This window comes from Cottoperca gobio, chromosome 9 (genome assembly GCF_900634415.1).
Source record: "Cottoperca gobio chromosome 9, fCotGob3.1, whole genome shotgun sequence".
NCBI lineage: Eukaryota > Metazoa > Chordata > Actinopteri > Perciformes > Bovichtidae > Cottoperca > Cottoperca gobio.
Window position 1 is genome coordinate 17,642,378 of NC_041363.1, and position 26,700 is coordinate 17,669,077.

Consider the following 26,700-nt stretch of genomic DNA (forward strand, 5'->3'; position numbering starts at 1 on the left):
TCACATCTTCTCCTTTCTCACCCATTTGCTGTTTGAGTCTCCTCCTCTTGTGTATTGTTTTGACTCTGACTTTCTCTCCCAGCCTTTATATCCTTAATGGGTCGCTGCCACTTCCCTCGCCTACATTTATATGGCTTTATATTTTTTACATGACCCCAGGCTTCGCATCAAACCACCCAAACACTCATTTCTAAACTTTGCTTCTTTGTTTCTGCTACGCAATCATACACTGTGTCCTTTGATCTGGGATGCACATGGTAGTTTAATGAAAAGAAAAGGAGATCAAGGCCACACGGTAAACGGATCTCCCCAGGTTATGCACAGAAAAAAAAGACTTTACATGCTACATACGTCGTTAAAAACTGACAAACATCTGTGCTTACTTGAGCCTCTTTTTGAAGTTTAATGGCTGATGTATGTCTGCGTCTGAGTATGTTTTCTCTTCTTTCAGCACTGTATCCTGATATCAACGGAGCCGCTGTCGAGGAAACTGTGAGAATTTGATCATAATATTTCACATACACAGAGAGCTAAGGACAACAATATAATTGATATATATTTTACTCGTACTGTAAATCTCACGTGTGTTCAAACAGCTTTATCTGATGAGACGAGTCACATATGAACACAAGTTACCTGTCCTTCAGGGCTACGTTTGTGCCTTTTAACTATTAAACAGGTGTTGCTTAAAAGCAATCCTGGATATCTCATTTCAAATTTTAAAACTCTCAAAGCTCCATTCAATCTCCAGAAACATCTGCATGAGCCGGTGGCACTGACGGCCCCTCAATGCTCCACATTGTTTCAGTCTGATTGTTAAGGTGTTGGAGTTTGCTCCTTGCACACACCGCTGAATAACTGACTTTGTGAGCGGTCAAGTGTGTATGCCATGTTTTGAGAGGTGTGGCGTGTGCACATGATTCTCATCATCCAATAGGTTTTATGTGATACAGATGGTTACCTAATTGATCTTTCTCTGTCACACACACCTAGGCTCTCACCAAACACTTGTGTTTTTGTGCTTTAGTTCTACTTTCGCCTGCTATTTGCTGAAAGCTTCTCCGTTTCTTCAGGACTATGAGGAGCCGCTGATGTTTTTCCCGAATGAAGAGGACGAGGAAGACAATCCGTCACAGTTTGACTCTGGTAAAGATTTTATTTTTAACATCTTTTTACGCTTCCCTCGGTGCAAGGTTACTTTCTCAGAAGCCTGTTTTTAGATATGGTTTTAATTTTAGAGCTTGCGGTGCCTCGGCTGTAGGTCATGTTTTGAGCAGACTGAAACTGATCATTGTTGTTTTAGGTGGCGTTATATTCATAGGTTTCATAAGTTATCCAAGTAGCTTCTAATCATTAAATGAGTCCAACGGCAGGAAACATTTCCTTTCCTGAACAGAACTTGGAACTCTAATCCCTCGACTGGCTGTCCACCATCCCCACAAACTGTACGCTCACATTTCAGCCCCCTGGCTTCTCTTGCTCCCCCTCTCTCTGGAGTTTTTGGAGTCGTGTCACTCTGTGTTTACAGAGACTGTGGCACTTTGAAGGAATCCTGTTAATGCAACAATCCTGAGTCACCGGATTACTGCCAGCCGTGACAGAGGGACAGAAATGAATCCTAACTCTGTGGCTGAAGGTGGCTTCTCTCTGATCTGCTTCTGCACGGACAGGGAAGGATTTGAGAGTGGGAACATCCTGCGGGTTAATAATTGGCTTGTATTGCTGCAGAGCAGACTGATGCCTCAGTGTAAGAATGTTGTGGTTACAAGCTGAGGCTTCAGGCTTTATAACACTTGGCACTGGACATCTGCAATCTGAACTTCCTGTGGCGGGTGTTGTTTTCCATGCTATATGGTTTAACCATTTTGTTCTCTGGGTGTATTTGTGAATGTGTGTGTTTGTTGGCTGGCTGAGGATTTTCCCATTTTCTGGTCTTTGAAGACCGCCTGCCTGTGACCTCGATTGGTCCCTTCAAACGCTTTTTGTGGTTCAGACGAATAAGGCTGTTCACTTGAATCCTGTTTTCTCTTCAGTTTCCCCTCGGTGCCATGTTAAAAGAAATAAATAATAATAGCTCAGACTGAAAATGACTCAGGTTTTTTATTTTTATTTTTTACATGTAATTCTTCCGGGATCACAATGCTTGTTTGACCCTTGAGGAATTTCAATTCCTCATTAGACATTCCTGAGCTGTCGGGCATAACGAGTGACCTGCAGGTTTTTATTTTTTTTAACAAAGAAGTGAAGCATATAGTGCGACTCCAGTCTGTTTTTATCATTGAGCTAATGCGTCATCAAATAGACAGACTGAGCTTCTATAGCCAGGTCTTCGGCGAGGGATGAGGAATTTTGAGCGTAGCTGTCATGTTCCCCCTGTCTTCTTGATGTCAGCCCTTTCCCCTCTCCATTTCAAATTACTGTAACTTCATTCGCATGACCGTAATTAAATACGGTATTGCCACAGCAGGTTGTACAAGGTTTACAACCTAAGTGTTATAGTTCAAAACTTTTTAGTCTCTGTAATGAGTCTCTTGTCTAGAGAGATTCTCTTGTCTTCCATGCTTCTGGCTCTGCCCTCCTAATGCCCCCAAAATTCAAACACCCCACCCAAAACACACACTTGCCCCCAAATACCTTCATACACACACACAAACAGACAGGCTCATGCACCCATGCCCCCGCGTCCCATCCTCCCAGGTCAACGTTTTAATGTGAGTTTAGTGAACAAACAGCAAATGCCACTTCATCCCGGGAAGCTCTGCTCTCCACCGCTGAAGAAAGGAAGGAGGTCCGTGTGTGTGTGTGTTTTCAGTGTTTGTGTGCACTTGCGTGTTTGAGAGGGAGAATGCATTTGGGAAGAGTCCTCTGAAGGGGGCAAGGGCTATGGGGAAGTGAAAAAAAAGTATGAATGGGCGTTGCCAGGGCTTTGGTGAATGCAGTTTTCCAGCTTGTTGAGATCCCCAGGGAGAGGAGAGTGGAGGAGTGTGAGAATGGTGTGTGTGTGTGTGTGTGTGTGTGTGTATGTGTGTGTAATAGTGGAAAAGAGAGAGAGAGAAAAAAAAGCAAGAGAAAGGGATTTATGATATGGATAGTTTGGCAGGGTGACAACAGACGATGAGTGCAACGCCTGGAACGCTAACAAGAGTCTCCGACCCCGGCTGAGGGATCTAATTGGAGAACGGAAAAAAGGATTAAACCTCACACAGACCCCACAAAGGCAGCATTAATGTTCACTAGTACAGTGCCAACACCCCTCCCCATGCACACACACACCCTCACACCCACACACACACACACAGACACACACACAGACACACACACACACACACAGACACACACACACCCACACACACACACACACACACACACACAGACACACACAGAAACTACTCTCTATAGTCTCAGTGTACCTCTGTTTTCCCTCCTCTGCCTACAAAACCCCTCTCACCCTAACCCTTCCTTCATTTATGTGCATTTATAAACCCAGGGTTGGCATCTCTCCATGGTGCCGTTGTCTGCTTTGTCTCTTAAACCTTCTTCGCCATCACTTTCTGTCACTTTTATCACCTCTAGCCAAACTTACTTTTATCTATGCTGCTGCAAATGGAGCACTGTACTCCTGCAAGTTGGCAAAAGGAGGAAAAGGGGGAGAAAAAAACCAGGCATGGAAGAAGAAAACAGCAGCGGCTCTCACCGCTGTCTCCATGGTGAGGCTGCTGACCTGGCAGACTGCGCCCCCCCCACGCTCCGAACCCCTTTACCCCTCAGCTTGGCATTGACATGCTAAAATACAGAGAAAGAGACAGGGAGAATGGAGTGTTCCAGAAGGACTCTCTTCAGATGGGGCATCAGCCATATTTGGGGTGCATGGCTTGTACCTCGGAGTGTAGCATATCTCTGAGGCAATCATGAAGTCACAGGGTTAATGATTTCTCCCGTGTCTGAGACTCACCTCCGCTAAGCTGTCTGCCCTCCTGTTTGTCTTCGTTATAGGTTCTGAAGTCACTCCTATGTTTGACTTTGTCTCTTTATGTTTCTCTCCCTCCTTCAGTCACTCTTTCCGGCAGTCTATACACTCCTCCCCCCTGCTCCTGTCAGCATGTGTTGAGCTCTCTCCCTCTCCCCCCGTACTGTGTGTGGTAGATGAGTGACTGAGGGGGACAGAGGGGGACTCAGAGACCCAAAAGGTTGGCACAGATTTACAAAGAGCAGTCAGAAAGATGGGACAAAGTTGTAGATAACGATAAAGCTTGAGAAAAGGAGCAGAGGGAGAAGTCAGAGTACGGTCCCGGCTCTGTCGGATAGTTGGTGCAGAGTTGTCGAGGGGGGAAGGGGAGGACTTTAGGGGGAGGGGTGGCTGGGGGAGACAGAGGGGAACATGCTGGCTCACTGCTGAAGTGTCAGAGTGTCTACAGCGGGGCTCTGGGAACAGGAGAGTGAACACTGCAGAGAGTGAACGCTGTCTATTCAGCCACTGGGAAATGGATGTAAACTGAGGCGCTGTTCATTTATTTATTAAACACTTTGGGCTGTTTGGATGTAGATTTGTCGTGAAGATAGCAAACCATGGATTCTGACTCAGACTCTCCTTTCAACTACTCCTGGCCCTCTTTTCCTAAGATGAGGATGCGCAAGAAGACGGGCAAAAAAGGTAACACTGAGTGGTACTGTAATCTATATATGTGGAAGTAATGTATTCATTTATAGAAGCAAAGTTTGTCTCTCCTGCCGCACTCACTGTTATGTTACTCTCGGTTGACACGGTCACTTTCTCACAGATTTTCTTGGAACACAGTTACAGTGTTGACAAAGTGTTTCTTGCTGCAGTGTTTGACAGACGAGAGATGCGTGTGGATTAGAAAGAAAGCTGCTCACTTGTGTGCACACAGACTTTGCAGTTTTTCTATTTTCAATTGCATCTCTTTTCGTAAAGCTACATCATGTTACAGATGGCAAATGGAAGACTTCACCACAAACTACCCTCCTGGCGCTGTTCACTGTGGGACAATACAGTTAAAATTAGACTGTTCCCATAACACAGTCATATTCACAGGCCTCCTCTGCAGCATCAGAGTGAGATAACTGCATGTTTGCCGGTGATGTAACCTGATATCTGACAGTATGTTGGGGAATGTCAGATGTCCACTCGAAGCTGATTGAGTGTTTTGGGGTCTTTCGACATCCTGAGTCCACACTGTTGTGTGCATATATGAACCCCGCTGAGGAGTCGTGGTTCACGTGAGTGCTGGGGTCCATAAAGTGCAAATAGGAGGTCCAATGCTGAATATGTGCTTTCATATACTCCTCCTGTGCTCAGACACCTGCACTTCATAAGCATAATCAGTTTTTGTTTATGTCACTGAAGTGTCATTCGGAGCTGAAGTATTTGCCACAGTTTATTGTCAATTTAAGAGAAACTTAACCAAAATCAATTTAATCCTGGCACTTAAACTGGGAACACACTAGAGAGCTAAAGTGTATGCTTAAAATAGTGCTAGATTAAACCAGAATAGTTAAACAGTCCAGTGCTGTGTGTGTTTTAGAGAGAGAGAGAGAGAGAGAGAGAGAGGGAGAGACACTCAGAGGAAGATCAAGTTACTGCCATTTCTGTGTCATGGCTCAAGTCCAGTCTTTTCCCCATTTTTCACCATAAACCTCTGCAAGATTATCCATGTTATTGCTTCTTAATTGTGATTGACATCTGCACATTTTACACACACTGCCTGTCTGTGCAATGCAGCTGAAGAGCAGTGACAGCGGCACTATGTAAACTTCTCGTAAACTGAGCGTATATTCTTCAAGTGGATTTAGAAATGTTCAGAAGTCAATGTTCAAATGTGAAGTAAAACCGCTCTGGTGTAAAAATGCACCTGCAAAGTGTAATGTGATTTCAGGTGTGCCGAGCCACAAGTTTATTTCTTCACTCTTGAGGACTGATCGCTGCTCACTCTGAGTTTACCTCTTCCTGGATCTCTCGGGCCGGGTGACACACTGAAATGTAAACACAACGGAGAACGCACAATGTGATGCTTGGACTGGGATGTTTGACCGCAGGTGTCATAGCTCAGAGTGGGTTTGTGGATCTTGGTGGACAAGTGTTTTAATGATTTAAACGGCCCTCCATCAAATAATGAGCTCTCCCCTCTTATAAGGTAATAACACTCTTTGTTTTGATTCTTTTAGACTCTGCTTGTTATTTTACTCTGCTCCTAATATCTCCCAGCTCTCTCCAACGTAGTGCGGTGCTTATAAAGCGACTTACATCATAAAAGAAAGGATTTCATAGACAAATGACCCCTTTATACTCATAATAAACAAGCTTAGGTGTTTATGCAATTAACAATTATGATTCTCGGTTTGTCTTGAACATTTTGTTTTGCACACCAGCAGCCTCCAAAGAGAGTAAACCTTGAGAAAGAGCCCTTGTGACGGCCCTGCCTCCCCCCTCTCCATCCTGCCTTCCTCGATCTCGCTCTCCCAGGGGTGTGCATGGGTTGAAGGGTCACTCTCTGTGTTTAACTGCCCTGGTCTGGAAATCTGGCACTGACTGCTGTCTTTGTCTGGGTCTCTGTAAAGCTCGAGCTCTCTCTTTTTCTCTCTGCTGCTACTCCGGGCGCTGCTACTGTATAGGGTTGGCTCTCACTCAGGGACATGCTCTGAATATCACATCACTCCAAATATACGTTCTGTGAGCAAAATCCTATAGAAATAGCCCCACGCACTGCTCGGCATTCCTTAAAACCTTCTCTGACATGCCAACCTGCGGACAGCAATCTTCGTCTCAGCGATAAAGACAGCTTCTCCGGCAGAAAGATTGATTTTGTGCGGCTCTAACTTGTTAGAAATATGATCTCCATGGTCCTCTGTTATTCCCCCAGTTAACTTATGTTAAACACAGATCGCAGCGCCTGACAGTAATGTTCACTGAGGCAGTGTTTATGGGTCAGAGGTGTGTGAACGATCTGGCCTGTGGCAGCCAGCCGTGGCTTTGGACCTGGCCCAGAACCTTAACTATTAGGCCTGACTGTCAGGTTCCTTAAGTGGGCCTATATGAAACGATATCTGCTTTCAAACAGTGGTTTGACCCACATCCAGAATCGGACCCCGTCTCTTGATTTGATGTTGCCGTAAAACTAATCCTACTATGCGTAGTAGGTCGAACGTGACTTTGTGGAGGTATCACGTATCTGGATTCATGTTCATATACAGTATAATGTTTTCACGTGCAACTAAGACGATCCAGACGGAAGAACGGGTTGTGAAGTTTAGATTTTCTAACATTTTGCTCATTTCAGGCTGTCGTAACTTACAATACATTTAAGTTCTGGGAGATGTGATGCAGTTGAAGAGATACTTCATTACTTAAGGAGTGATGTGGAGCTCTATATATATCCTGCAGTGGTTCTACTTCAGTCCATATCTTTACATTTGTTGTGGACGAAACAGGACTCATCTGGTGTCCTCATCAATGTCTGCTTGAGTCCCTGTTGCCTCTCAGATTTATTGGACTCACTGCCTACAGGAAGCACAGCCAATTGTTGGCCTGATTTACTCTCTGCTACAAATGCTGGACTTCTTTGCTCTTCATCTGCGTTGCTGGCAGCTTGGAAACTATATATAAACTATGGATTCTTTTTTTTAAAAGAAGACTGTTGAGTCTGAGTTAAATACCTGCTTGATTGAGTTTAGGTGAAACCAGCGGTGCCAAAAACACATTTCTGCACCACCGGCATTGTTTTAGACACGGCTTGGCCAGAGTAAGGTGAGGCTGTCATTAGGAACTTAATACTATAACTGAGCTAATGAGGCTGCCCGTCCTGATTAGTGTGACACATTCTGCACGGTTTCCACCGGTTGATAATGTGGTTACAAGTTTTTTCCAGTGACTGCTTCGCAGATTGTGAAATCTCCTTTTCTTTGCGGCTATTCTCGTGCATAATGTTGTCATATCTGTGAAACACTTGATCGTATCACAATCTTTTTTAGTTTATTTTTGAATGCACGCAACATAATACACATAACATGACAGTATAACCTTACAAAAAAAGAGGGAAAAAAGTAAAGAGACAATATATATATAATAATAATTACAATAAGTAGTACCGATACATTTAGATACTGAAATATGCAATAACAGGTCCAGCCTATATATATATATATATATATATATATATATAGTGGAACTATATAAAACCCTATATATATATATATATATATATATATATATATATATATATATATATATATATATATATATATATATATATATATATATATATAGGGTTTTATATAGTTCCACTCTTCACTGGAGCAATTGTATCCCATTTCATGTTGTTTTGTTTTACTTTGTATTGGTTTGTAGCATTTACTTTTCCCAAAATGTTTAGTTAGTAAAACTTTCAATGTGCTTAATTAGAAACTCCAATGGAGCGCTGAGGGGGACGTGGTAGATGTATGGGTAGCTTGTGGGTAAGTTCTTCATCTCTGGTGATGTAGTTTTAGTCCTCTGCTTAAAAGATCAATGGTAAGAGTATAAAGTTGGTATCTGTTCCTCAGAATCAAAGAGCAGGGGCTTCTTTCTAGACCAGATCCTGCCAATGTTCAGCAATCACACAGCGAGACATTCATCATGGACGGGACAGAGACAGATTTCTCCACTGATGGTAGAATAGTTGCAGTAAAACAAATTGGGAGTCAAAAAAAGTCAGTTGACCAGAATGTTGGTTCACATTGGATTTAAGTTATTTTGACAACATTCAAAATCCGACTTTCACAAATAACTTCATAATGCACCGACCGCACAGTGAGTGTGTTGCTGAGGTTGGACAACGTTGGAAAACTCAAACAATGTCATGTACTGTAACACACAGTGGAAACTACTGTGCAACTGGAAGTTCACAGGAGCTTGGGTTTGAGCCTTTGAGTTTAAAAGTTCATTCTTGAAACAAAACAGTTTCACCTCAAGGTCCATTTAGTAGCTGTTTTTGAGCTTTCGATCCTATCACATGATCTTCATCAGAACATGGAGCTTCACAAGTTGTTATTGAAATATAGATGTTTAAATGTTCACTTTTTCTAAGCACTTAAACAACTTTTCGTCGTTGGTTGATGTTTGCAAAGAAGACAAAGAATCTCACCTTACGATGCAATTAGTTTCTGTTCTGGAGCATTTGATCAAATCACATCCAAAACCTTCATTTTCAGTAGTTATTCCCACCAGTTTAAATCTTATATTCAATTCAACTTTGTATTTTATTCAGGACACTGCATCATGAGCATTCAATTGAACAGAATATGTACCTATACATATACTGTATAGAGTACAGACACATGCAGAATATACAGTGTGGGCACCAAATGCTTTATATACCATATGTATGGAATTGTGTGTATATTGTAATGTTTTAATTCATGCTTTGACATTTACATGTAATTGAGTTGGTTTATTATATGTAAAAGTGTTATTTTTTCTAATTTCACCTCCACATTGGCTCCATTGTTTCAGTGTATATTTTGTTAAGTTACGTTTCATTACATTGTGCAAATAAGCTTAAAGAATACTTATCTGTACTGCATGAATGTCTCATCAAAGGCTTGTTGTAGTGAGAACGTTCAGCCTACCTGTAGGTTGTTTTCTAACCTGAAATACTTTCCAAGAAGTTGTGTTGTGAAGAAGCTGTGTTTCGTACAGAGCAGCGTCCCAGAGGGGCTGTGTGTGTGTGTGTGTGTGTGTGTGTGTGTGTGTGTGTGTTTAGAGTAGGAGTGTTTTCCCCTGTTTAACAGCACAAGCAGGCTACTGCTCACAGTGACTCTACTGTGTTGAAAGGGTTCCTCTCAATGCTACTGTGTGCTCACCGGGAGTTATTTCCACTTACCCGCTGTATCGAAGGCAGGGTGGGGAAGAAACATGCCTACAGATGCCCGCTCTCAACTCCATGCACACCCATTCACATGTGTGTGCAAAGAGCCGTTCAGACAGACGCACACACTCATAAGGGACAATGTCATGCAGTGCCCAGGATGTCTACGTCACTTCCTGTGTTTGTGAGAAGTTATTCAGAGTTGCTGTGGAAACCAAATATAATATTGAAAAATCTCTCTCTCTCTCTCTCTCTCTCTCTCTCTCTCTCTCTCTCGCTCTCTCTCTCTCTCTCTCTCTCGCTCTCTCTCTCTCTCTCTCTCTCTCTCTCTCTCTCTCTCTCTCTCTCTCTCTCTCTCTCTCTCTCTCTCTTTGTGGCTCCCTCCCTCTGTGTAGAGAAAAGCCAGTCCATAAGGGAGAGCCCGGCCCGGTCCCCGACTCTGGCTGCAGCTGCCAGACTGTCAGCGATGATACACGGCAAAGACAGAGTGTATGCTAACGCCATGCTGGTGGACCAGGTGAGTTGGCTTGAAATTAGTGTTTTGTTCTAAGTAGCGTAAGTACAAATATGTACATCAGTTATATAGTTTATAACATTAAGTGGCTTGTGATGTAAAATGTTCCATTACTGGAGCTACAAATGGTTCCTTTACTTTCTCCCTTTTATGTTCCAGGTGGATGAAGCTGACATTAAATACCGCTCTCCGGGGGAGAAAGAGGGGAGCCCTGCGCCACATATTGGCAGCCCATGCTGGGACTCCTTCTCCATGACTCCCGATGACTCAGGGAACTGTTCCCAGAACCAGCACCCGTCCTCACCCCAAAATGAGAAGAGGGGAATCCAAGGCCTGGAGAATCACAAGGAGCCATCCCCTCGTATGTCTCCCCACTGTCCCTTTTCTTCCTCCCCGTCTTTTCCTTCCTCCCCCCTGGCTTCCGCCTTCCGTTTGTTTGAGGGAGCACAGAGGCGTCAGACGCAGCCGTGTCTGCCAGTTTCTCCTGCTTTAAACCGCAGAGGATGCAGCTTGACTGAGGCGAGCCGGGGCCTGAGGTAGGACGCTATTGCTGTTAATGTTTGAATAAAAAAAATCAAAGGCACTCAAAGTGTGAACTATTATATTTAATTACAGCACTTTTAACGTGACTGCCTTACAACTGTCGAGTTGTTTTATGTTAAAGTGAGAGAACAAACACTGCAGAAGTGGATTCTTGTGGAATAATAAAATCAGTGCACTAATTTTAAACTTGTTACGATCTTCCTGTGACTAACCCTTTTTAAGATAACCAGATGATAAGAGTATCATCTGTGTGGAATTTCAGCCAAAGCATTTCTTGACATTTTATGCAGTGATTGTAGTCGGTGAAGGTGCGGAAAGTGACAGGAAGCCGGGACACAATTGAGCTGTTTGCGTGTTGTAGTTGCTGAACATTCCTTGCAGTTTCCTCTGCTGCAGGTTCGTCTCTGTGAGCTACACAGTTTAGACCCTGATTATAGATGTAGCCAGATCAAGATAATTCTCACTTATCTGTGAAAAATGGTGGTGATCATCAAGGACCTGAACAGTGTTGTTGTCTACAACTGTAATGTAATGTATGTCAGTATGTTCCCAGCTTGATATAATTCTGTAGACTGAATATTTGTGTGTGTGTGTGTGTGTGTGTGTGTGCACAGTCCTAGTCTTGAGTGTGACAGTGGAGAAGACGACATACTGGGACATTCCTACCCCTGCTCATCTGTAAAGAAGCACTCTATCCTACGATCCAGCTCAGGAGAAGGAGAGGGACTCTTTTGACACGTCACCAGACTTTAATCGCACACTCTCTGACAGCACGCACACGTCCGCCAAGGTACACCACCATTAAAGATGTTGTATTAGATGTACAAAAACAGTGTTGTTCTCCATGCAGATGGAATCCCATATGGACTGAAAGAGAATGCCTGCAAAACTTCCCCTCATTTAAAAACACTGTCTTTATGACACTGTCTTATATATTGCCCACTAGACACGAAATGTAAAAGGACATGACACACCAAGCCCTGCCGACAGTTTCGGAGACTGTCGGCAAAATATATCACTCTGATTGGCTGTTCAGCTTTAGCGAATTAGTGCACCAGAAGAGAAATGGAAGTGAGGTAAGCAAACAAACGACTTAAGTCAAGAGGGCACACACGGAAGGTGTTTATTTCTCTACATGCTTGTTGGCCGTTGGCTGCAGTCGATTTGTTGTTGTGTGTTTAAGTGCAAATATTGCACCAGGATTTGCACATTACAAAACGTTATCACAAGCACAATAAAACACTAAACACTCACAACAGTAAATGCACTGAACATACACAGCCGGCCCTACAATCACCAGCTGATAACCCTCAGACTGTCAACTGCTCAATAATGTGAACGAAAGGTCATGTATTGAGTGAATCTGTTCCCGTTCACAGAAATGAACCTGTGAACTTCTGTTTACTGCTCTGACTGATCTGTTCCTTCTGATCAACCAGAACCCAGAGGAAGCCGAAGTTCGCCTGCGCTCCTACTCCTACTCCTCCCCCAACAAGGCGAAGCCGTCACGGCCACTGCTAAACCGAGACGCAATCGTCACAGACCTGGCAGAAGGTGAGTGAACTTTGCCTCCTTTGCCCTGTGACCTCTCTGTTCCCAGGAGCCAGCTGAATGGACACATGTGCCACATGTCTAACAGGGGGAGGACCAGACAGGTGTCATAAATCAACTGAACCTCTATAAACTGCATGTGTGTTTAATGTCAGCTCCACTACTCGTGTGCGAGTGCGCAGCATTAAGGCCATGCTTTGTCCTGTGTAGATGGTGCATTCAGCAGCAGTGGTCGTTCCCTACTTCAAACTTTATCTCTCTCTAAATCCCTCTCTCGTCTCAACCAAGTTAGTAAGTACAAGGAAAGCTTCAAAAGGCAAAGTAGACGCTGCTGGTTTGCTGGTGAATACATTCCAGTGTGTCTTTCTGCTCTTTCTGGTTAACCATGGGATAAACTTGTGATTATCAAGAGCTGCACAATTAAAAGGCATGTCTGGTATATTTAAACTTTTCATGACCCAGTGTAATTTAAAAGTATATTTATACAAGATGGAAGAACTGGAGTCAAAATGATTGAATTGGACTTGTTTCATGGAGAAACCGAATCGTTTTGCAGCACACTTTACTGTAAAAGGATTCTCCCAGATATTTTGATTCCACACAATTTTGAAAAACAATGATGTTTCTCATTGTGGCCCAAATGGTGCAGCCCTTTATCTGTGGTAAGATTTAGTCTTTAGTGGTAAGTGCGGCAGTCACATTGTGTAATCCATGAAACCACCGTCTCAGAGAAAAACATATTCATTATTATTTTTGAATTGCTAAAAGATCAATAGCAGACTTTCTACAAAGCTTGATGTCAAGACCTTTTTCTCAGTAATAAAACAATAGTCATTCAGACTCCACTCATTTATACGGTGACTGACAAGCAGAGGTCTGAATCTTTCAGACTGTGCATTTTTTATATCCTCAGGCTTTGGAAAAATACTCTCTGCGCAACTCTTATTAATCATCTGAAGGATTTGTTTCTACCCTAAGGGATCTGCTCTGCTTTCATTTTGGTACATTGTATCCCTCTTAGTTTTGATTTTCCATCTTTGGTGTCATCTGGTTTTTCAAGGCAAAACTCTTTAAGTCTTCCTCTGAAGGGGTTTGATGGATCCAGACCGATTCTTGTATTTGCTTCTAACATCATTCTGATTGGGGATGCTGGTTTTCAAACACCCATGGCTAATTCACTTTTCATCTGTAATGATGTCTTCAATTGTATTGACATGTATGTTTGGCTTCCTCATTTGTCATCTGTCCTTGTTACTCTACTTTACAGAGCAGAGAGCTTTCAGCTTGACTGAGACGACCAGAGAAAAGAGGTAAAACATTTCATGTGCTGAGGAGAAATACACCCATTGCTCAGATCTTCTTCCCTTTAATGTTGACCAGTGGTTGGAGATTGGTTTCAATGTGCCTACAAATGTTTATGTGTGCGTTTTTGAATGTGTATCTCCAGTATTAAACCTGTGGTCGGGGTCTAAGTGTGCAGGATGTGACATACTTCCTGTTGCGAGGCAGAGGCCAGAATATGCTCTGATTGCAACCTCAAAATAGTAAACAGCAGAACTCGCCTGGACTCCAGGCCTCAGGAACATCTAGCTCATTTCTAATGATACTGAACTTGTAGTATGTACATTTTGTAGTATGTATTTGTAGATTTTAACAGGCATACTGAATTAACATTTGCTTTACAATCCTACTATGTGACACATTTTGCTTAATGGTTTTCATTTCATAAATCCCACAATCCATATTCATTTTAATTTCATCTCACCGCCTCGTAAATCTATCATGCACTAATACATTTTGTTTGATAATAACCATGCATTGCTGACAGAGGAAACATTTTAGGCAATTTGATTATCATATTACATCACTGGATTATTGTATTAGACTAGATCATATTAATACTACAATGTTCACAACACCAGCCTTATCAGACTCACTTACCATTCATGTCCTTCATAATATCAGCATCCATCAACATGTGGTTGCTGCCTCTGCCAGAAGCTTTGGCTAATACATTACCATTACCATAAATACGTATGTAGCTCAAACATCCATGTGACATGTAGTCATCTTACTCGTCCTTGCAGCTTTGTTAGACCCAGAAATGGTTTGTAGACTCTAATCTTAGATGCCACACATATTTTCACATTGTGAGTCTCCTGATGAGCCCATTGACAACAACACGGTCTGAGGTTTGTTATATCCACGCAGGGTTTTGGGTTTCCGTAAGCGGGCCCAGTCAGCAGAGGAGGAGAGCAGCGCATCGCTCCAACACCTCACCCTCACAGAGTTCCTCAAAGAGTATGTTTTCACCAGAACGGCCTCACAGCCATGCATGTGTGGCTTAACTCATTCTAACCCCGCCGCAAAACCATCCCCGACTCAGAAGTAGATTATATTAACACCTTTATGTCTGGTTACAGTAGATGTTTGATGTGACATTGCATGTTTCTCTTCTTTACGTTCTGTCTCCTCTCACCTAGAATGTGTAATGTAACTAGCATAAGTTGCTGTAAACAGTTGACACATTATTAATTGCATCTTGCCAAGGTCATGCTATAAATAGAATCCACTAGAGTCCATTGTGACTTACAAGTATGCCAAGCATGTTGTTAAGAGTAATAATCTGTAGACCCGGGGTCCTGGAAGACTGTCTGGACATTCTTTCATTCCAGCATGACACCAATGTACCTGCTTATTCAACTCTTCTTAGTATATTAAAAGAATGAGTAGCTTTATGAAGAGTGTGCATGTTGGGCTTGAATGCTTCAGTCTTCCACAGGCCAAATTGATGGTAGGAGTTGTGATGGCTACTGACTGAACTGTTCACACTGAAACAGGATCGAGGATGAGGAGTGGGATAAATACATAATCCCCTCGAAGGTCGAGTCAGAGAAGTACAAAGTCAGCCGGACCTTCAGCTTCCTCAAAAGCAGGATGTCCAGCACTCGCAACAAGACAAAGGTGAGGCGACACAGTGGAACATATGATTGACAAAACCCTATAGCTGAACTTTATTGGAAAGAAAGTCAGAGCTGAAAAGTTTTCCAAAGTAGAGCTGTAAAAGGTTTACCACCTCTCAGACACGCCAGGTCAGAATTCCTCCGTTGGGGAGCCATTGTCTGTGTGCGGTGCCTTTATTTGGCGAGGGAGAAAATTCCCTCTCCTTAGGTCTTAGCAACGGGACACAGTGAAAAATTATCCTCTTACATAATGTGTAGACCCCTCCACAAAGCGTGAGGAGCCAAAACACATTCCATAGGACACTTTCAATCTTCTAAACACGTGTGTGTGTGTGTGTGTGTGTGTGTGTTCCAGAACATGTTTCCATGCATGTACACACACACGATGCACACCAACAGTCAAAAAACAAACATACACTCTCAGACTTCCTTGTAAAGTTGGATAAGAAAATAAACATCGCACTATCACACACATGCACAGAGGAATCCCCCTAATGCCCCCCCTAAGGATAAAGCACAGCAGCCGTCCACGTGGAACTTATTAAAGTAAACAGAAAAGCTCACTCAGAGGCCACTTTATCTCCACTAACTCCACTTTAACAGGTGCGTTACAGCAAGAAGACGACCGCTCTATACCTCTTTGTGCCTGCTGCTCATGTCATGTTATTTCTACGTTGGTGGTTTACATGATATTGGGGGCAATAGCTGCAGTAAATGTCAGTTGAATGAGTATGTTTAAAATATTTATGACTTGTGTTTCAGGTGAAGGGGAAAGAAGTGAAGGAGGGAAAGGAGAAGTCAGGAGCCGCTAATGGACACCAGTTTGTTCCTGTGTCTCCCTCTGGTCCCGCTCTCTGTGTGGCCTGTGATAAGTCTGTTTCTGGGAAGGAGCTGTTGCAGTGCTCCAGTAAGTATTATACTGTCAGTACTGTTGTTGTTTTATGTCCTGTGGTGGCTGAACTGTTTAGGGTTTGTGTAAATCTCTTCGCACGTGCTGCCTTGATGTTTTGTTTAGCAGAAGACATGAAGTCAGTTTTCTTCCTCTCACAAAGTCAACATCGTGAGGAGCGGGGCCGTTTGACAGCCATCTGGACTCTGAAACCAGGGATGTGCTCATTTTGTTTATTATCAGTTAACTGATGAAATTAACTTGGATTTCATTTGTTTTTGTGTGCAGACTGTTTCCTAAATGTCCATAAAAACTGCAGAGAGTCTGTTGCAGCGTGTGGAAAGGTAAGCAGCAACATCACACACTATTTAACATTTCATCTCAAAACCAACGAGCACAAGTAAAAGAATATTTTTAAAATAATGTGGTGTCATTTTAAGATATTTGATAAGAGCTTCTTCTTAAATGTTGCATGATTTCCCGAGTCAAACATCCGCTCAGGGAGAAAGTTTATACAAAGGACCAAAAGTCTGAATATTTTGACCTCTGCTTCAATTTGAAACATTCTTTGTAAAAGAAATTGTCTCTCACAAATCATCAAAATCTTTGGTGCCAAACTCCATCACTGGAGTAACCCTTCACTGCCTCAATAGATCAAAATGCATTGACAAGACGTGTGTGTTGCATTTGAGCATTAACCCACCACCTGTGCACTCGCCCAATTGCACAAACGTCCTTGTGCGCGAGCGTAATACAAACGACCCACTCGTAAAAACATTGCTCTATAGCTCTACTAGTGGTGAAAAACTCCACGTTACCTTTTAAGTACACAATTAAATGTGTTGCTGTGCTACAGCTATTGATTATGTTCATCAAACTTTTTCTAAATCCGTCTTGGGAAATGTTGGAAACCCGTAACTGTCCAACCCACCATGTCCAATGATCTGTGATGCGAGCTGTGTGTGGCAGCAACATCCCCGGTTCAATTCCAGCTTTAGTTACAGGTCATTCCCTCTCTCGCCCTGCGTTCCCTGTCGCTCTCTGCTGTGCCGTCTCATAAAGGCAAAAAACCAAACAAAGCCAGAACAAGAAGTAAATGAGTTACTGAAGTAGAGGCAGGCTGAGAGGAAGCGAGTGCAACAAGAAGGTGACAAAGGGACTACTGGAATGTGTTGAACATCCCAAAGTGATGATGCATAACAAGAGTATCTGGGGGGGCTTTAATGATTTTGTTAAGGCATAAATCCACTTCGGTATTGACTGAATATGTTATGTTGCAACCACAATAACTTAAAATATAATGCGCACACGATGATTTACAGATGCTGATGTTGATGTGATTATGTGTGTCCTCAGAAGCCGCAGGAGAGGAATGCATTGCTGATGAAAAGCAAGACTTTGTCTCTCCCACACAGTGAGTCAAAAATGACAGCATGCCCCCCCGCCCCCCCCCCCCCCCCCCCATTGTGTCTTCCCATAGTGTCCTCCCTTGGTCTTTGATTAAGTTTTTACCTGTCCTCCCTTGTTTCTCCTGTAGTAGATTAAGTAAGCCATTGCCCCCCCCCCTCTCATGTCTTCCCTGTTGTTCTTTCCCTGGTAAAAAGTTAAATTTTAATCTATCTCAGTGGGGGATCTGTCCTGGATTGTGTTTGTGCATCCGTACAGAGGTTTGGTGCTTCTCTTGCATTGACACTGTCCTTATATTCCTTTATGTGAAGCTCTGTGTCTTCACTGTCTGAAGTGTTTGATGTCTGACAAAGGTGTCAAGGTCAAACACTATCTTCCATTACAACAACATATTTGTGACAATTGTAGGCTGCATGCCCAGTTAAACAAGATATAAACAAAGCATGATGACATTTGAAGTCTTGTATTTGTGGAATGGTAAAACATGGATTGTGTGACTGATTCCTCCTCCTGCTTCTTCCCTGGTCCTTCTTCCAGACTCTGTGAAGGACAACTCTCCAGCCTCCATTTTTTCCTCTTCCTCTTCCCTTCCCACGACAACCAGAGAGAAGAGAGAAACAGTCGCCCCTCTCTCCAAAAGCCTCTCCATCTCTATAGACAGCAGGTAGGCTGGCAGTGTTACCACTGTACGTCAATGTAGCCATGCATCTTAATGCAATGTGTAATTCAGAGCTCCATACAATATACATCTACAGTCCTCAGTTATTAACAAAAAGCCTACTACTAACTAATGTATGCACACTTCCACCAATTCTGTATTCCGATAGCAGAAGTAAATAAAACTTTAGCTCGTAATCATGCACCCCCCGTGCAACACTGACTTATTTTGTGTGTGTGCAGGCGGCTGAGTGATACAGCAGGGGTGGACAGTGAGTGCAGTGTGACAGCTTGCACTAACAGTTCATTGTCTGATGAGGGAACACCGGTCACAGCGACTCCCCCGTCAGCCGAGCCGCCAACCACCTCACAAGGTGAGAAAGACGAGCTTACATCGTAGTTTGTCACACCTACACGCACATAACATTGAGAATTACATTGCTCGTTATTTCTGTCCCTGCAGATGCTGTGGATGCTCCTCTAATGAGCGACCTGTCAGCTGACCTGCTGGGACTCGACGTGGAGTCATGGAGTCTGGCTGTCAGTCCGGAGTTTTGCAGGCAACTCGACAGGCACACCATTAAACGACAGGATGTTATTTATGGTGGGACAACTCTTCTTCATGGAGAGTTTTATTAACTCCTGCATACTGTATCTGTAATTGTAAATGTATTACTCAAATGTCCTGTTGTTGGAGGAATTTGTTGAAATGAATTACTCAAACAGTTATGAAGCCACTTTTACTCCTTGTTGTTCTACTTGGTTTCAGCCAAACATTAGTTAATCCACTCTGATTGCCCCGATATAGAGCTGATGCAGACAGAGCTGCACCACATCCAAACCCTGACGGTCATGTCGGAGGTGTTCAGGAGAGGCATGCTGGAGGAGCTGCAGCTCGACTGGGACTGTGTGGCCCGGATCTTCCCCTGCTTGGACCCCCTGCTGCTCTTTCACAAAAACCTCTTCGGAGCACTTCAAGAACGCCGACAGTCGGCGACCCAACCTGAGAACCCCCGAAATTACCTCATTCATCATATTGGAGATATTCTGCTTCAGCAGGTTGGTTAAAGATGGATTTGTGCACATAAACACACGCAGATGATGTCTACAGTCAACCTCTTACGGCCTCTTTCTCAGTTCTCAGATGAATATGCTGAGAAGATGAAGCAGGTGTACGGAGAGTTCTGCAGCCATCACACCGAGGCCTGTCAATGTCTTCAAAGAGCTGCAGCAGCAAAACAAAAAACTGCAAAACTTTGTCAAAGTAAGCTCCTGCTTCCAGACTTTGTGCTTTTAAATGAGGGGTTTACAGTAAAATGTCTTGATAGAGCAGGGACTCATTTTGGTGTTAACCTCTCTGCTCACAGCAACAGAGCAATAACACACTGGTCAGACGGAGAGAGGTGCCAGAATTTATCCTGCTGGTCACTCAGCGCATCACCAAGTACCCGGTCCTGCTGGAGAGGATATTACATTACACTCAGGGTATGTCAGCTTCACTGTCTCCGAAACAAAACTAACTGTGCAACTCATTTCTTGTGTCTAAAATGTGTTTCAAAAGTCCAAATGTTTGCATGAAATGTACTAATATGCAACTAGATATAGATAGAGGTCCTGTGTTCATCATTAAAGTGTCACATTAAGTAGAATATGTATTATACATTTTGAATTCTTCATTTTTGTAGTGCTGGATGATGTTGCTGTTTTTTATATCCTGCTTGAAAATGATATTTGCTTTTCATGACAATTAATGGATGAAGAAAGTCGATCTGTATCGCTGTGTAAGCAGAGAGCCGACATGTGCTAAACACTTCTCTTTGTGTACCTGCGTGATGTGTGCAAGAGCCTTAATGTCTGAACCTTTTATTTTCACTTTGAGTGCTGTCTCATTGATGAACTGTGTTTTGTTCAGGGAAAAATGTTATTTTAATGTGACCTCTCTGTTACATCTTTCCCCGCACAGAGGGAAGTCAGGAACACTCTGACTTGTCGAGGGCTCTGGCTCAGATCCGCGACGTCATCGCTGCGGTGGACTTGACTGTGAATAAGAATGAGAGGTGTCAGGAGCTGCAGGAAGTGCTGGCCCGGCTGGAGAACAAGAGCTTCGCCAAACTAAAGAACGACAAGGTGTTTCGCAAACAGGACCTGCATAGCAAACACAGGGATCTGCATTATAAAGGGCTGGTCTACTGGAAGACTGCCACAGGCCGTCTGAAAGGTGTGTATGAGATCATCTGTGCCACAAGATCTTTTGAATTTAACAGAACTTATACACACTTATTTCTTCTTTTCCGTTTTCAGATACTTTGGCTCTCCTGCTCACAGACGTTCTGGTTTTCCTGCAAGAGAAAGATCAACGCTTTGTATTTGCTGCTGTGGTAAGCCTCAACTTGAAGATCCAAGACATTATCCCACTGTTTATCCATTTGTCTTCGTCCTCTAACTCATCTTTGTGTGTTATGTCTGCTTTTATAGGACCAGAAGCCTCCTGTAATCCCTCTGCAGAAGCTCATAGTAAGAGAAGTAGCCAATGAGGAGAGAGGGATGTTCCTCATCTCCGCCTCCTCAGTGGGACCAGAGATGTATGAAGTTCACACCACCACTAGAGACGAGAGGAATGCGTGGATGAGACACATACGACAAGCTGTAGAGAGGTGTGTGTGTGTGTGTGTGTGTGTATCAAGTCAAATTTCTGTCTGTGCAGGTATGCGTATGTCAGGACTCCTACTTAGAATCTGTGTGTGTGTGTGTGTGCCTGGTTAATGTTTGTACGTGTGAGTGTGTGTTACTCATTATCTAACTTACTGGTCTACCTGGTAGTTGTCCTGAGGAAGAGGAGGAGGAGGAGAGAAATGCTGAGACAGAGGAGGCCAGGCGAGTGGCAGAAGTGAGAGTTCAGAAGATCACTAAGTTCCAAGGTGAAAACTTTTGTGTGCCCATTGTATCTGTCACCTGTCCTCCTTTGAGCGTCGCATCGTTCTCTGACAGAACCATAAACAACGAGTCCTAATCTTAGTGTTTGATCTGTACAGAGACACTGTTGGGTCAAGACCAGCAAATCTGCAACAGCCTGGAGGAGAAGTTACAGCTTTATGCTGAGCTTACAGAGTTAACCCTCCGTTCACCAGAGCCTGTACCACATCGCCATCTGCTGGTACAACAAGACACCGACGGTGAGGCGCCACGGCAGGCCTCCTCTCTGCTTACAGCTGCACTCAGAGAAGGTAAGAGAGCTGCCTGGTGATTAACCTACATGAAAATGAACATGAATGCACCATTCTCTTCACTTTGAACAGCATCTCAACACCGATTTTATATAATAAATAAATAAATAAAAAAGTATTTTCAGTGTGGGAAAATCTATTTTGGTGAGCAGCCTAAATAGAATCCATATGTGGGACACACTATCAAACACTTAACATTATAGCATTTCATACTGAGGCCTTGTTGAAAAGGGGACTCTAAGCAACATTATTGAGAAAGAAACCCATTTTTATTCATCTTAAACAAATTGAATCTATTTCTTTAAGCCCCTGGTACACCAACACTGGTGCTTTTACTTATTTGGCTGACTATACCTCTTTTCTTTTCTTTCCTCATACTTTATTGTCCCTTGTCGTGGCGACATGCATGACTTCTAATCAATGCAGCTGTACTGCATTGTACTAAATATATATTGAACAATTTGTTTTTATTAGAATGATGTATTAGACTTACAAACGTCTGTAGAATGACTGCAAATATCAATATGAAAATGACGACACACATGACTAAAGTCTACATTCAACATTTTAGGAAACAACATAAACGTGTAACTGCATAATAAAACAAATGATTAAAAGTTCACTATAATACTTTATGGTATACTGTAGGTTTATGTTAATGTCTTTGTTGGTTGGCATTTGGAAAACAGTCTTGTTCCCAGAATAATCATGAGTTTTGCTTCTACTGCAGCGGAGAACCTGATCACCATCCTGCAGGCTTGTGATGGCCTTACTGTAAAAAGCCAGAGCTCTCCGGTCCGAGGACCAGAGTGCTTCAGCTACAACAGCCACGGGAGCAGCATTCAGGAGTCTCCCTCTGAGCGTGAGTCCCAGACTTACACTGTAATTCTGAATGTCCTTCTGTGACGTTCGTCCTTCAGTTGACATTGCTGCCCACTCACTTCTTGATCTTTATCGATGGGGTTGAAGCACATTGCCTAATATTTACAGGCAGTGTCATTTACGTCTTGTTGTCTTGTTGCTACAGCGGATTATCTGAGCACGCTCAGTATGAGCTCCACCTCTCTTGGATCAGACAGCGAGCTGATGGGGCTGGACAGCGCGTTGTGGAGCTCTGCTGTCGAGCTGAGGAGAGGAGACACCAAAGGGACACTCTTAAAGGTTCAACCATGTTTGACCAATGTTTGCTCATAACAATTAATATTGATTATTGTTCCACTGTAATAACACAGTTTTCTGTAGGTGGCTGAGAGCGTTCAGAGTCTGACTCAGCTGCTCTATAGTCTGCAGGTGAGAAAAGACACACGTGGATATTTGTGTTTGGTAAAGGATGGGGTCAGTGACTGGAGTGTGACCAGCTGTCTCCTCCTTGTGTTGGCAGGCTGCTGTTACCCTGCAGGACAGCTGCTATGAAGTCCAGAAACTCCTTCTCCATGAGGGAGAAAGACCTCAGCTCCGAACACTCACTTCCCTCCAAAACAGTCTGGTATGAGTCGCATGATATACATGTTCCAATAAATATCTTTACTTCGTACAGTACCAGTGTATCAGTGTTGTTAGGGAGTTACACTAGCATTCAGTTGCCTCTTTTTTAAAATAATGACAGATAATATTCAACCAGTTTGGGTTTGTCTCCAGGAGCAGGAGAAGCAGAGGAGCATCGATAAGAAGAAAGAGGACGTAGAAAAGAAGGGTTTAGAGAGGAAGAAAGAAGAGGTGGATGAGGTTAAGAAACTCCATGTGAAGCTGAAGCACGAGCAGCAACGCTGGGACAAAGAGTGTCTGGCCAGAGAGAAACAACAGGTAAGTCTGATGCTGAGGTTTCTTTTGTTTTCAGTTCTCCGTTTTGGCGACACACAAAATGTGTTGTGGTGAGCACCTGTACCAAACAGCCAGACGAAAACACTGCCAGTTGATATACTGTACCTTTTGAATAAATAATGAAATAAATATAAACAGTGAAAAAGAGAAGGCTGTCATAGCAACAAATCAGAGGTGGATAGTAAGGAGCTACGTTTACCTTTTTGATTAAATTGTGTCAGTGTACTTTTATTGCAGCATACTCTTTACTCTAATTTGAGTAAACTTTAAAGGAAGAAATCATTACTTTTATTCCATTACGTTTTACTGCATTCATCGTGCCACTTTTATTAATAGTTTTAGACATTCATGATCTGTTATGAGGCAGTACTGTGCCAGTGTTTTATTTAAAGTGACACGCTACTAAAGTTATTTAATCAGTAAATCATTTATGGTTTATTATTATTCAAAGTAACAGTACTCGGGGCAGCTGTGGCTCCTTCAGTCCGTGTGTGTGTGTGTGTGTGTTTGCGTGTGCGTGTGCGTGTGCGTGTGTGTGTGTGTGTGAAGTTTTAGGGATAATCTCCTATGACATATAATGTCCTATGAGTTCTCCTCTCCTGATCACATAAGTGTAGATAGTAACAGTACATGATGTGCAGTGCAGTTCAGGTTTTATTTAGTTGTGAGATGTTGTAACTTCCTTTCTCTTTAACCACAGCAGTTTCTGCCTGTACATGTGGATGCCTGGCTAACTAGTTTCTAAACATTTGCAACACGTATACTTTAATTCTTTACGTAAAATGTGGCAGCAATGCATTCTTGTCCGTCGGGAATGATGTTGGTGAGTAAATTGGAGCCTCCTCTCATCTAACATCAGTATAAAATGCTGTATTTACAAAAAAGCTCTTGTTTTTTTCTCAAACTCAAACACACTCATTGTTTAAGTCATAAAGTAAAGTGGTGGAAGACGCCAACCTCAGAAATATTGCCAGGACAATCCCAACACAGGAATAATATGTAGCTCTAACAAATAATAAAATTAACCCAGGAATAAAAGATAGATCCCTAAAAGCTTCTTTCCTTTAACCCTGCATAGATAATACCTCATTTGAACGTAAAGTTGCTGTAATGGGACTGTAAGAACTCATAAAAAGAGATGCCTTAACTTTGTGTTGTGAATATTCCCTGTGTGTTTCCAGTGTGAGCAGGAGAGTGTGCTGGAGCAGCGAGAGCAGCAGTGCCTCCTGGAGGCCGACCGTCTGCGCTGCGAGCGTGAGGAGCTGGAGGCTCAGCTGCTGGAGTATCAGCAAAATCTGGACCGCCTGAGGGAGGGCCAGAGGAGTGTGGAGAGGGAGAAGGAGCAGATCGAAGCCCAGCAGAGGCTACTGCAGAGCTGGAGACACACGCGCCAGAGCAGCCTGCCTGTCACAATACCACTGGATGGATACAAGGTAAGAAAGGGACGGGGGAAGAGAGACAGGGAGGTGAAGGGAAAGAGGAGGAACGAGGTGAAAATGTTTATGTGGATCGGAGCAATCAAAAAGTGAAAATAAAAAACACTGCCAAGCAAACCATGTCCCCTCTGATTTTATTTGGTTTCAATGTCCCAGGTGTCCAGCCACAGCCGCTCAGGCAGCCTGGATGGTAACTGTTCAGCGTACGAGAACGAGACAACTTTACTTGCCTCCCTCCAGCAGAACCGCCTCCACCAGCCCGCCAACAACAACCAGCACCAGCGTCTGCTCTCTGCGCCGAGGAAGAACCATGACATCCCTCTGCACAGCTCCAGCTACACCGCAAACCTCGGCCTCAGTGCCAGCCTCTACAACAGCCTCAACACCCTGCTGAGCCAGGCACACAGCAAACAGCCTCCGGATGGTGTGACATACCCAAACTACAGCAACAACCACGGCTGCCCGCGGCCTCTGAATGACTCTGTCCACCCCTTCAGCAGCAGGGTCACTGCACAGCCACAAAGGACCAACAACAGTAAGCATTCCTTCCCCCATATAGTGTAGTGTGCTGTGTCTGTCATGTTGCTGTAGGTTCCTTTCAGCTCAGCTCAGCTCAAAAACGTACCTTCAAAACACGATCTTATTCATGTCCGCTTCTGTTGTTCTCCTTTTAGCAGACTTCAGCCTGCCGTTGGACAGGCGGCCCCTGCGTCCCTGGAGGTCAGAGGTCACAGGTCACAGACTTTATGAGGATGGCTACTCCTTGTCTCCTTCTCTTACCCCGCTCCTTCCCCCGCAGGCCTACCTCTCTCTTGAAGGACAGAACGGGGAGGAGGGAGGCGAGGAGAACATTGTTTATCTCTGAGAAACGAGCAATGCTAGCTGGACCGAAAATAATATATCTGTCGCTTATATGTGTTTGTGTATATGTGTGCGTTTGTTTTAATTTTTGAAAAACCTGAATAATCAAATAAGGGAATAGTTGCAGGGAGGAAATATGCACAGATACATGTGCCTTGATCAGTGTATGGGGTGGACATTGATTATTTCACTTCCTGCGTCATGAAACCATTGTGCCTTTTTTCAAACAAATTCTTCAGCTTTGATACTTGTACCCCATGTATTTACTTCTACTTTGATTTTTGTTTTAGTATCTGTTGCACTTGTTTAATGACAGAGCTACATTTGTACCCCAGACACTGGGACACTAAAGTACCAGGATTTCAGGACAGAAGTATTGATGTCATTTTCACATGAGCACTTAAAATAAAATGGAAATATTTTACCAGCCAATTGAGCCCTTCCCCAATTTATAGAGTGCTATTATATTGTGAGCATCTAAAAGACATAAAAGTATACTGACATTATTGTATAAATATTAAATATATGTATAGTTTTATGGAAAGGCTACCTATGCACACTGTGTTGGAAGAGGAACTTATATTCCTTTTTGTTTTTTTGTTTTTTCACTTAAGTGCCAAAAACCTTGCTATCTGATACTGTAAGTGATGTCTGTAAAGAATGGCTGTATGTTTCCTGTTCATCACCTTTTCTGATAATTTATTGTGTGTAAATTGCTTCATGCACTGTCAACATTAATAATAGTTTTGTTATGTGATGTGTTCTCTTGTAATCTCTGTAATCAGAATTGTGTTGTGTCTATAAAACTATTGTGGCAAACATCTTGTGTGTGTGTGTGTGTGTGTGTGTGTGTGTGTGTGTGTGTGTGTGTGTGGGAACATCCGTTTGACATTTGCACACCTCTCATTGGTCCTGATGTTTCATAATTACGTAATACTTCTACATAAATTGTAGGCAGGCTGCCATTAACCATT

The 26,700-nt window shown here is 43.1% G+C and overlaps 1 protein-coding gene across 1 annotated transcript; it reads left to right on the plus strand.

Moving 5' to 3' along the window:
- The first annotated feature begins 4,399 nt into the window (after positions 1-4,399).
- On the plus strand, positions 4,400-26,548 carry LOC115013791 (rho guanine nucleotide exchange factor 28-like). Its single transcript, XM_029440298.1, is given in 31 exon segments — positions 4,400-4,651; positions 10,256-10,377; positions 10,534-10,910; positions 11,602-11,707; positions 12,357-12,471; positions 12,679-12,759; positions 13,736-13,778; positions 15,309-15,432; positions 16,194-16,338; positions 16,609-16,664; positions 17,677-17,734; positions 18,265-18,391; positions 18,628-18,758; positions 18,848-18,988; positions 19,193-19,443; positions 19,522-19,590; positions 19,592-19,648; positions 19,752-19,869; positions 20,348-20,602; positions 20,686-20,762; positions 20,860-21,038; positions 21,205-21,302; positions 21,417-21,608; positions 22,339-22,470; positions 22,636-22,769; positions 22,851-22,898; positions 22,990-23,094; positions 23,247-23,411; positions 24,611-24,862; positions 25,022-25,400; positions 25,540-26,548. Coding segments are annotated over 31 exon segments (4,413 nt in total). The 5' UTR covers positions 4,400-4,566; the 3' UTR covers positions 25,731-26,548.
- The last annotated feature ends 152 nt before the right edge of the window (positions 26,549-26,700 follow it).